We start from the raw sequence: 12,522 nt of genomic DNA on the forward strand, positions 1-12,522 counted from the left end.
CTGGGAGAAGTTGTGGATGGAAAGAGTATGTTCAAAATGATTGTACAAAATTCTCAACTAATAAAAAGTAAAATTTAAAAAGATGAAACTATGGTAGCCAACACAGTTTGGTAATACAAGAAATAGATATATAAATCACTGAAACAACAGAGACAGTCAAGAAAGAAAGCATCACATATATGGTCACATAATGCCCACTTGTCTATCTCATGACCAACCTCTACTAAAACACTATCCTATTTTAGATAAAGCTTAGTAATAATTTTCTCCTATCTTGGTTGGTATTTCCACTTCGGATCCTTCAGAGACCATGCATCCCTTGCACAAAACACTTTAATCCTGAGCGCATAGATAGGCACATATTTTGCTTATTTATTTATAGAAATGTTCAAATAATGAATTTTTTATTTCAAATAATATTTTCAATTGTAGGGAGAACTGGTATTTTTTTCAAAAGTACTCAGTTCTGCTCATGTAGCAGATGCAAAACTATTTGTGTATTTATGTGTCAATAAACATTCATTGCCAAAAGAGGTTATTGAAAATTTTGACCCCTTTGATCTAGTTTGAATCACTATCAGTTTATCTTAAAAATAAAATATAAGTTCTTTAATTTTAAAAGATTATGCATGGTCTGTCTGTGTTAGTATCACAAGACTCCTTCCTTACCATTGAGTCTCTCTTCATATTTTGGTCACAGATTTCTCTCTTTCTTCTCTACTGTTTGAACAGAAGTTTATTATCAATATGATATGTTCCCATCAAATGAGTCAATTAGTCTTATAGATTCTTTGCACACCTTTCTTTCCATAATAGAAACTTTTCTAAGATTGTCTCTAAAAAGAAATAGACCTTCCAAGACAACCTATCTCAGGGTTCTTCACCTCTATCATTCTCAATATAAATTACTCTGCTTTAATTTCTTTATAAATAACTATCAAAATAAAGTGAGACTTTGCTTATTCCCAAGAGTATATTTTTACCCCTACCCACCTCCCAATCAGGCTGCAAGCCTGAAGAATTTAGAACTTCTGTTTTTCCTATGTCCAGTGTATACCTTGTACTTTGCAAATGACATGTATACTATAATTTCTTCGTAAGTTGTTAACAGAAAAAGAAATAAAAACTGTACTTAATGAGATATCAAGAATAAGAGATATTCTGTTTTATTCATGACATTTCCTTCTACTATACCCTCAGCATAGAATAACTCATTAATATCATAATTTAATATGCCCCACACTAACATTGAAAGTCCATATCAACTTGCAATTTAATCAGAACAAACCTTGCATTTCAGGCTTAATCATAAACAAATACATGTTTGCTTCATATATTATGTATCATAAATCTTTTGATGGTTTCTTAATAGTTCAGCACAAAAATTTGTGTACTTGTGATAAAAAATAATAAAAATCCTCATAAAGCACATGATACTACATAACCATGAATCCTGTCCTAGTGACATCTGCTTTTTATTACAGCTGATCCTATGCAATACTTTCAGGTATTACATAGTTGTCCTTTCATGAAATTTACGTTTGGTAGGAATGTTTCTACAAATATTTGTGGACTATTAATGCAGCTCCCACTCATGTGTTTTAATTTACAGTTATTAAAATAATTACTCAAATTATCTGTTTACTCATAGATTCTGACTTCTGAATAAGCAAATGATCTTCAATCCATTTTAATTCTTTGTTTATAGCAACCAAAAGATAAAAGTGTTTTATTTTGTAAATGCTATCCCAGAAATACCACATGTCCGCTAACACAGTCAATTTCTGTCTAAACACACAGAAGCAGAACTGAGGTCAGATAAGTAGATACTGTCTAGGTCCATGGTCCAGTAGCAGGCAGGGTCTGTGTTGATGGCCGAGGTTCCTGTTGCCATCAACGGCCACGTGGATGCCTGGGGTTTGAACTGCTACTTTGGGTGTGGTGGGTGTTCCAAGGCCATGCCATTGGGTCCATGCTGGACCGAGTGACCTGTGTTGCCAATGAGGACCATGGTGACATCTGGATCTGGGCTGCTGCAAAGGACCATGTCTGTGTCCATGGTCCAACTGCAGCTAGAGTATGTGTGGTTAATCATGGCCCATATTGCCACCAAGAGCCACACAGACAGGGATATAGACTGCCACATAGGGCCATCTTAGTGCCCAGTGGCTGAGCCTCTGCTATGCCATAGAGATCTGAGTGGTCTGTGCTGCCACCTAGGGCCATGGTGTCATCCAGGCCTGGACTGCTGTAGGGGGTCATGTTTGTGCCCATGGCCCTGCTGTGGCCACAGTCTACGGTGAGATTAATGGCTCCTGTTGCCACCTAAGGCAATGAGGATAAGACTGAGCAGCAGTAGGAAGAAATGACCTTGCCCTCACCAACTACAGCACTCAGGAGAACGGGCCCTGCACCTCATCGGGGCAGCACAGTGATGTTGGCCCTCTTGGCACGGATGCAGGTGAGCTGGCCCGGAAGGTGTGAGAGTGGGAAAGCTAGCCCCACTGTCTGTCATGCAGTGGCATAGGAAAGAGAGAGACATGTTTCTCGCCCCTTGCCCCTTGCCCCTTACTGTATATAGCAGACAGAGAAAGCTTGCCCTGGGGCCACAAGAGTAGGAGAGCTGAACCTGCCCCTCTTTGTCTGCAGTACTTGGAAGAGTGGGTCTTCCACTTCACCTGGGCAACACGGTAGAGCTGACCTGTTGACGGGTGTGCAGGTTATCTGCCCCTGGTAAAAGTGAGAGGGAGATCTGAGCCCACTCCTCGTCTGCAATGTGGAAGAGTGGACAAGGGATTAACACACCTCTCTATGCCTGTAGTGAGTGGGAGAGCTGGCCTTAGGCTCAAAAAAGTAGAGGAATTGGCACTGCACCTCACCCAGGCAGCACAGCAGAGTGGACACTCTTGTTGGGGTTGCAGGTAGGCCAGTCCAGAAAGCATGAGAGCAGGAGAGCCAATACCAACCCATCAAACACGTGGTGACTGGCATTCGTGAGGGAACAATGCCCTCTCCCCTTTCCCCTTACCACCTGCAGTGGGTGGAAGAACTGACCCTGGGATTATAAAAGAGAGAGAGCTGGTCCTGCCTCTCACTGACTGCAGCTCGTACATGAGAGCAGGCCCTATATCTTGCCTGGGGAGCCCAAGAGAGCTGAGCCTGTTGTCAGGAGCTGAGGTGAGACAGTCCTGTGGACATGAGAGCTGGAGAGCTGCACCTGCCTCCTCTCTCATATGGCATCTGGTGCCATGGGTGGAGGAAATATGCCCTCTCCGCTACACCTTGCCAATTGTATTGGGAGGGAGAGCTGGCCTTGGGGGCATGAGAACAGAAGACCTGTCCCTATCCCTCACCAACTACAGCCATTGTGAGAGCAGGCCCTGCAGTCACCTGGTCAAAACAGCAGAGCTGTCCTTTGTGGTGTGAGTGCAGGAGAACCAGACCTGTGGGAGTGACATCAGTAGAGCTAGCCCTGCTCCTTGCTGCCTGCTACACTGTGTGAGTTAGATGGGGCAGTGCTGGAGAGCTCACCCTGGTGGTGATGAGCGAAATCTGGCAGGCTGACCACAGATACCATTCAGGCCCAGGATCAGAGATATAAGTTAGCTCACCTTTGTAACCACCTAATATATGAACTGCTGGAATTGATGAAGGGGTCAGACCTGCTGATCAAAAGCTACAGCGTCTCCTTGACACAAGGCAACAACAGGATATCCAAGAGGAGTCCCAGTGAGAGCCAATAGGGTCGCAGAAACCAGAGGCCAAAAAAGTAGCAGAAACCAGAGGCCTCAAACCAGACCAATGATCCATTGCAAAGAATTCTTACAAGTAAAGATGTATGGACTAAAGGGTGTACTGTGTGACTCACTGGGCCACACTCCAGCACCCATGCTGAGGGTTCTTGTTTTGTTTTGGATTTTGGCTATACTTTTAAAGGGGAAGTCACAGCAGCATAGGGTAGAGGCGACAGGATGGGGAGATGAATGGGATCAGGATACATGATGTAAAATCCACAAAGAAACAATAAGAAAGTTAAAAAAGAAGAAGAAAAAGGAAGCCATCCACTAGATCCTCACACTAATATGCCCTTACCTCCTTCAAGCCCCTGATACCACAGCACACTATCTTCCCTTCCTCAGAGAGACTGACATCCTTCAATTATTCAGATTAAAAAAAAAAAATACCACTTATGAAAATGCCTATCTTATCTTTTATCTATGTATCCCCTCAATCAGTCCTGATCTACCCACTCATGGGCATTGTTTTGTACATTTGATTTATCATATTTGGTGACTACCATAATACACGAGCTCATGTTGTAGCATTCCAGGCTTTCCTAATGAGTAGTTACAGATGACAAATACAGTCTCTAAGACACTGCTTCTGACTGCCTAACAAGTCTAATTTTTCAAACTTTTCTACATATGTTAAGATAAAATCATCACAAAGTATTTCTGCTTCAACACTAGTTTCATATTTGAGGCCAGGAAGCACCATTCTCCACAACTCCAGTAGGAATTCTACAAATTAAATTAGAGAAGGTCTCTTCTCACACATGGAGCGCAAACACTGTCACTGACTCCCCAGAAGTCATGGCTTCTACCGTACCGTTATTCTTGACTTTCTCTGATAAATTCTGCATATTATCTCTCCTTGTTAAAGCATGATACCAAACTGATTTGCAGGTTAGGATCTGGTAGCACAAAATTCAGTGCAGCTGCTTTCCGACTTGTCCTGTATACTGTATTCCTAATCACCTCGCTCAAAACTTTATAATCTTGCTTAAGCATTATGGCTTTTAAAGGGCACATACATATACCAATTGTACAAAGAATGTTATGATGACATTTTCATTCATTCATATAATGTATTTGATCATAGCTACCCACATCTTTTTAAGAGGTTCTAAGTTTATTCACGTTTAAAATTTAAAACCAAATACAATTTTGTTCATTAACCTCAGCTATATTTTAATAAGCCTTGTTGTTTTAATGCTTTATCTTGGCTTCTAATATCACTGAATATTGACTCAGGGATATCTTATATTTGATTATCTTCAAAATATATTAAAGACTTGATGAGGTTTTTATCTTTGCTTTTTATTCCAGTAATTAATTAAAAGTTTTTAAAAGAGTTCTTGACTGGATTAAAAGAAATCTATGGCTCCACAATCTCAGGTGGTCATTTTATTTCTTGCTGTTTTTCAACTAAAATTCATGATCCACCAGAGGACTATTGGAAGTCACTTAATTAGAATATGTGAATGATGCAAATCAGAGTGCTGTTATCTAGAGATCTAAGACTCAACCTAGGCATCTCAGCCACAGAGCACACTAGAGTTCTGTTTTAGATTTGTAAGATATGAATTCTCTATTAAAGGAAAAGCTATTTTTAAAAAAATAGTCAGATTGCCACTACCATAATCCTCAACAATAATTTGATCATATCACCTCATTCATTTGACCCATTATATACTGATGATCTTCACTGCTAAAAAAAAAATCACATAACTGACATAAAATTTTGTGAATAATTTTTCAATATTACATTTACAGTACTTCACTGTCCCATGAAAAAATAGATATTTCTCAATTTCAGTCTTTCTATTTTACTCACATCCCTATTGTAGTGTTCTTATGCAGAGTATAAATCATGAAGGATTACCTCACAGCAGAATAAGATCCCATCAGTTCATGTGCCTAGTGTTTGCAAAGGCATCCTAAATACAGCTGTGTGGGTCCACAAGCCACAGCTCAGAATGGTCTGGTATGAGGCAAACACTAGAGTCTTTGATGTAGAGACCTTAACACAAAACAATGCAAATGACTTTGCGAGTAATTTCCCCCCCATTAATGAACATTACTTCAGGGAGTGTAAAGGCAAGAGGCATATAATTTCTGAACTATTTACATTGCTAATTAGATCCGTACAGGAGGTGTCTTCCTAATGCAGCCGATTACAAGGGCTCCTAAGTGTTTGCCTTACAGTTGTTAATTACTGCAGAAGCCAATTAATTGCTGTTGACTTTTTGTATTCTTTCACATATCGCCAGTTAATATTTACATCTATAATGAAGACACAATTGGCAAACACTGTGTCATTTTGTAATGAACAATTCCAATGTCTAAACAATGAACACATTATCCTCATTTGTGCCTAAAGAATGAGCTGATTAGCATATGTTCTGTGCATGCTAGAGCATTGCTTTTTCTTTTCAAGAATAAAAACATCACATTGTTGCAGGAAATACAGGTGCAGTGTCCCCAGGGCTCTTGGAAATGCTTCCTACCATATGCTGTCCAGCAAGGCAAAAAAACACACCAGGTATAAAAAAGTACAACTACAATAAATTGAATTAAATTTCTCTTAGTTTTTCCATAAAGGTTTGTGTCTTAATTGTCTTTTCATTACTACAGTAACACCTGAGATCAGATAATCTAGTTAATAGAAAGAATTGATTCTGGCGCACAGTTTTAGGTGACAATAACTTGGCCCCATTGCTGTGGACTTGGTACTGAAGCAGAAGGCATACAAAAGTGTGTTCGCAGTGTATAACCCTTTACCCCATGTCCAGAAAGCAAAGAAATAAAAGAGGGGACTGGTGCAAAGCTTCTGCATGCAAGTGCACAAAGCTAATTGCTACAAGACCTCCTAAGAGGCCCCATTTCTTAAAATTTCTTCAGTTTCCCAAGAGTGCCATGCTAAGGATCAAGACTTTAACTCACAATAATTCTTAAGAGAAATATAGTTTTCTAACAATTTAGTGTCTCTTCCTCTATGTATCTGTCTGTATTCTCATACGTTGGGTCACTCTTAACTAAAGCTCAAAAGACCAAATAAGCACACATTCTAGCTTCCTTTTTAGTCATGATTGGCACTAGTTATATCTATTTTTTAAATTTATTTATATTTTATTGAAAATTTCCACATCCTCCCCTCCTCCCATTTCCTTCCCTTCGCCTCCTCCCCCTCCCTCTCCAGTCCGAGGAGCAGTCAGGGTTCCCTACCCTATGCGAATTCCAAGGTCCTCCCTGCTCCCCCCAGGTCCAGGAAGGTGAGCTTCCAAACAGACTAGGCTCCCACAAAGCCTGTCCACACAGTAGAATCAAAACCCATAGCCATTGTCCTTGGCTTCTCCGTCAGTCTCCACTGTCAGCCACATTCAGAGAATCAAGTTTGATCACATGCTCCATCAGTTACAGTCCAACTGGCCTTGGTGATCTCCCATTAGATCAGTCCCATTGTCTCAGTGAGTGGACGCACCCCTCGCGGTCCTGACTTCCTTGCTCATGCTCTCCCTCCTTCTGCTCTTCATATGGACCTTGGGAGCTCAGTCCATTGTTCCAATGTGGGTCTCTGTCTCTATCTCCATCCATTGCCAGATGAAGGTTCTATGGTGATATGCAAGATATTCATCAGTGTGGCTATAGGATAAGGCCAGTTCAGGCACCCTCTTCTCTGCTGCCCAAGGAACAAGCTGGGGACATCTCCTTGGACACCTGGGAACCCCTCCAGAGTCAAGTCTCTTGCCAACCTTAAAATTGCTCCCTTAATTATTTACTTCCCTGCTCCTGTAGTAATAAGAGCGGCTGGGCTGCATCCCCGGCACCCGGCCGCCCACATGGCTAGCTTATGCCCCGAAATAATTACACGGAAACTGTATTCTTTTAAACACTGCCTGGCCCATTAGTTCCAGCCTCTTATTGGCTAGCTCTTACATATTGATCTAACCCATTTCTAATATTCTGTGTAGCCCCACGAGCTGGCTTACCAGGGAGGATCTTAACCTGCGTCTGTCTGGAGTGGGAGAATCATGGCGACTCCTCACTCGGCTTCTTTCTCCCAGCATTCTGTTCTGTTTACTCTGCCTACCTAATTTTTGTCCTATTAAAGGGGCCAAGGCAGTTTCTTTATTACATGAAAGTAATTCCTCCATCATGCTCCCTCATCCACCCCTCCTCCATCCCAACCATCCCATTCCCTCAAGCGATCCCCATCAAAATATATGATCCCCATATATTTTGGAGATCAGACAGACCTTTGTCTGATGTGGGGTTGGTGAAGATCTTATCCCAATCAGTAGTTTGCCTTTTTATCTTAATGACAGTGTCCTTTGCCCTTCAGAAGCTTCTCAGTTTCAGAAGGTCCCATTTATTCATTGCTGCTCTTATTGTCTGTGCTACTAGGGTTCTACGTAGGAAGTGGTCTCCTGTGCCCATGTGTTGTAGCCTACTTCCAACTTTCTCTTCTAGAAATTGAAGAGCATACCAGAAAATGGAATGATCTCCCTTGCTCTTGGATTGGGAGGATCAACATAGTAAAAATGGCAAATCTACCAAAGGTAATCTATAGATTCAATGCAATCCCCATCAAAATCCCAACAAAATTCTTCACAGACCTTGAGAGAACAATAATCAACTTTATATGGAAAAACAAAAACACCCAGGATAGCCAAAACAATCCTATACAATAAAAGTACCTCCGGAAGCATTACCATCCCTGACTTCAAACTCTATTACAGAGCTTCAGTATTGAAAACAGCTTGGTATTGGCATAAAAACAGAGATGTTGAACAATGGAATCGAATCGAAGACCCAGATATTGATCCACAAACCTATGAACACCTGGTTTTCAACAAAGGAGCTAAAAGTATACAGTGGAAGAAAGAAAGCATCTTTAACAAATGGTGCTGGCATAACTGGATGTCAACCTGTAGAAGAATGAAAATAGATTCATATCTATCACCATGCACAAAACTCAAGTCCAAATGGATTAAAGACCTCAATATTAATCTGACCACACTGAATCTGATAGTTATATCTATTAATAATGTACACCTTTCCTGATCTGCATTCAGGAACTAATAGGGAAAAATGCAAGAAACACAATGGAATTTTCTAGTCATGATGGAAGTCAACAAACATATTGCAGTAGTAGCAATAGTAGTAGTAGGTGTAACAGAGATATTGATGCTTCAGATGTCAATGAACAATAATAAATAACATTTATCTGTGCACATCAACCTTATGGGGTGTTGTTTAACCTTTATTTCATGGCTTTACAGTCTTGTAAACAGCCTGCTAAACCTCCTGTTGATTCTGAAAGCAATCTAGTCATTAATAATAATAATAATCCCTGCACAAATAAGCCAGTTTTTTCTTAGCTATTAAGAACAATTATGTGTATTTTGCAAATTTGAGAATGGGTAGAGGAGACATTCATTGTCCACCATGTCATGGTTTTTTTATTCATTTACTTTTTATTAAGTAATGTGCTCATATTTTTCTTCTTCTATTAAAAGCTAAAGGAAATGAAGTAGGATCCATTTGGAGCCTTGTATCACCACCAAAACTAAATGAATAAAACACAGATGTGAGACAACATATGTCAATCCTTGTCTTTATCTGTACCTGCCAAAGGGTGTAAGTTGGAAATCATTCTTTACTTAACCAGTACATTTGCCAAAGTGTGTATTGTAAACATCAGGAGGCTGAAGCGATTTTATCAGTCAATTTTTCAACAGTAAAAACATAAATTGCATTCTCAACCACCACTGGGCATCAAAAGAGAGGTGGAAATGCCTTCTGGAAAGAGCAGAGTGTCTCACCGTATCATCTCCTGAAGTTGTGCTATGCTGTCGTCCCTCACAGCTCATTCTTTCTTCCCTAACAAATACCATGGTCAGGCATGAGACATGGAAAATAAAAAATTAAGTATGCATGTTCAGAGAATACTTTAAACCACAATAATTAACCAAAAAAAATTTTTGATATACTGTAAGGGCTCTAAAAATAATAGAACAGGAAAATGAAAAACAAAAAAAAATATTTACCATCTCAGTCTAAAATAAATTCAAAATAGGAAAAAGTTCAAAATTCTTTCTTTCCTTCCTTCCTTTCTTCCTTCTTCCTTTTTTCATTTCTTTTTCTTTGGTTTAAATACCACACCAAGGTCAATGTAGATCCACAAATTATTTGAACATATTGGAGAGAGTCACTCTGTGTATGTTTCTACCATACAAATGTAAATGGAAGTTAAGTAGATAAGTGAGAATGACCTTACTATGATCAAAAGATGATGAGAAGTAATTGATAACTGCTGTTTATACTTCTCATTGTTATGATGAAATTGATTTAATTATATGTGATTCTATAATTAAATATATAGCTTTACTTTTAATAGTCATCTCTAAAAATTTATGGCAATTCCAAGAATTGTTTTTTCAAGTGAGTTGACATAAGTCGTTTTTGTCACCTTGCTGCAGAATGCTGCAAATGATAACCAGGTGATCAGACTCTAACTCATGCTCATAGAATCAGGAGTTGTCCACCTACAGCAGAGATTCCAAGATTCTCTTTGCTGGATGTTTATAAATGAAATTAACTTGAAAGGATTGGAGTTAGCCTGGCAGATATTGTCATTCACTTCTTAAAAATGCTTCTAGGAACAATTGTTGAACATGTTATGTATTTTAGGTTCTTTTGATGGTGAATCTTGATTCTAAGCTTCATTGACAGAATTATTATTACTTTTATTACAGAATTATTTCTTATTATTATGACTAAGTGACTCTCAGAATCATCAGGAGCTTTGAAAGATGACTGATCACAAGATTACAAAGCCATGAAATAAAGGAGAAACACCTAAAACAGTTCGTGTGCCGATGGAGGAGGGTCAAATGTCTATGTGTTACTTTCATTGGTTAATAAAGAAACTACCTTGGCCCTGATAGGACAGAAAATTAGGTAGGCGGAGTAGACAGAACAGAATGCTGGGAGAAAGAAGCCAAGTCAGGCAGTTGCCATGATTCTCCCACCCAAAACAGACGCAGGTTAAGATTTTTCCTGGTAAGCCACCTCATGGTGCTATACAGATTACTAAATATGGGTTAAAGCAAGATCTTATCTTTGAAGGAATTCCCAAAGGGATTAGCTAAGGTAAGGGACAGCTTCCCTTAGATAATTGAATATGGCCAGCACCACCCCAGGATAGGGGGTACATGAAATAAGATGGGAAAGGTGAACACCCATGTTACTGTAAGCAGTCTCTCCTTTGGCTTCTTTGCCACCAGGAGGGAAACAGACTCATATTCCACATGCTCACTTCAGATCCAAAGTAATGAAATCAAAAGACTACAGTTGAATCCTCTGATACTGTTTGAAAAAGTAAATCCTCCCTACCTTTAGTTGCTTACATCTGGAATTTCATTACAGTGGCATAAAGTCTGGCTAACCATTAGTTAGTCTCCAACCATTAGTACTTGCTCTGGCAAATCTACAAAGGTGGATGTTACATTGCTTTCCAAGGAATGCTCATAATGCTGAGGTGAAGGGATGTTTCCATGAGGATATGGTTTAAACATCAGTAGACATGCCCTCAAAATCATTATTTTCTTGAACATGGGAAGGTGGATCATCAGTTACGAGGACATTTTGAAAAAAACTAATGTTCATTTCCCAGCACCCATGTTGGTTGACTCAGAACTACAGCTCCAACACCAATAGAATCAATGCCCCTTCTGGACACCATGCCCACCTGCACTCTTTTGCAAAAACACCCCCTACACACAAAAAAAATTAAATTAAAAGATTTTTAAAACATCATTATATTTTAAATGATAACAAAAAGTTGTTACATCTATTTATAACCCTTTGATTAAAATGTTGACAAGCATTCAAATTAACATACTAATTAGTAAATAGGAAAAATAACTGGAACCTCTTGATACTCAACTCTAAATACAGACCATATGCTAGCTTTTTATATTTTATTTGTATTTCAATTTCTTTTTGAAACAAAACAAAAAATGAGAATTTTAGCATTAATCAAGTTTAGCTGCTTAAATAATTTCAAATTTGTTCATCTAATTTTATCATATAATTTAATTTTAAGATGTGTTGTGAAGTTTATACTAACAATTTCACTTAAACTCTTTTGGCCCCTGAGAAGTACTTTTAACACTGAGTCACCTCTCAGTCAAGCAAAACCAGTATGTGGTACATTTACAGATTATTTTCATTCCATAAGCCTTAGCGATTTGCTCCTCTTCTTGAATTTCTCCTTCCTCACTTTTTTCCTCATGTTAAGTTTCATGTATTAATTTTTCTGGAAGTTCTTAAGTTTTCCTTCTCTTTTGCACATTGTAAAGACTAAGCTGATGAGGTCACACATGTGCTTTGACTACCATCCCAACGATGCACAAAAACCATAATAAATCAACTATCCGGCAGGGTCTCCCGTGCTCTACTGGAACCCGCCCTGCCTGCCACGTTCTTCCTTTTGTCCCTGGCTCATTGGGCTACCAGGAGTCTCTGTTTAGGTGCTGAGGAGTTCCATCTGGATGGGTGAGTGTGTGCTATCCAGGGATGGACTGTCTGGAAGAGAGCACAAACCCCTCTCCCCCAGCCCCTGATGCAGGGCCCCTTTTCTTACACATGATCCACCCTCCCAGCTCCCGCAACCCAAGCCTGCCCTGCTGTCTGTTAGGTCCTCTGCTCAAGAACAATTTTCCCGTTCCTACAC

At 39.5% G+C, this 12,522-nt stretch overlaps 1 protein-coding gene across 1 annotated transcript in view; it reads right to left on the reverse strand.

Moving 5' to 3' along the window:
- Window positions 1–2,059, reverse strand: part of LOC130884377 (serine/arginine-rich splicing factor 3-like) — a 183,248-nt gene extending 181,189 nt beyond the window's left edge. Inside the window, exon 1 of the mRNA XM_057785464.1 lies at window positions 1,932–2,059. Within this exon, the coding sequence (XP_057641447.1) occupies window positions 1,932–2,059 (128 nt within the window). The remainder of the gene's footprint in view (window positions 1–1,931) is intronic.
- Between the last annotated feature and the right edge of the window lie 10,463 nt (window positions 2,060–12,522).

This window comes from Chionomys nivalis, chromosome 11, assembly GCF_950005125.1.
Source record: "Chionomys nivalis chromosome 11, mChiNiv1.1, whole genome shotgun sequence".
NCBI lineage: Eukaryota > Metazoa > Chordata > Mammalia > Rodentia > Cricetidae > Chionomys > Chionomys nivalis.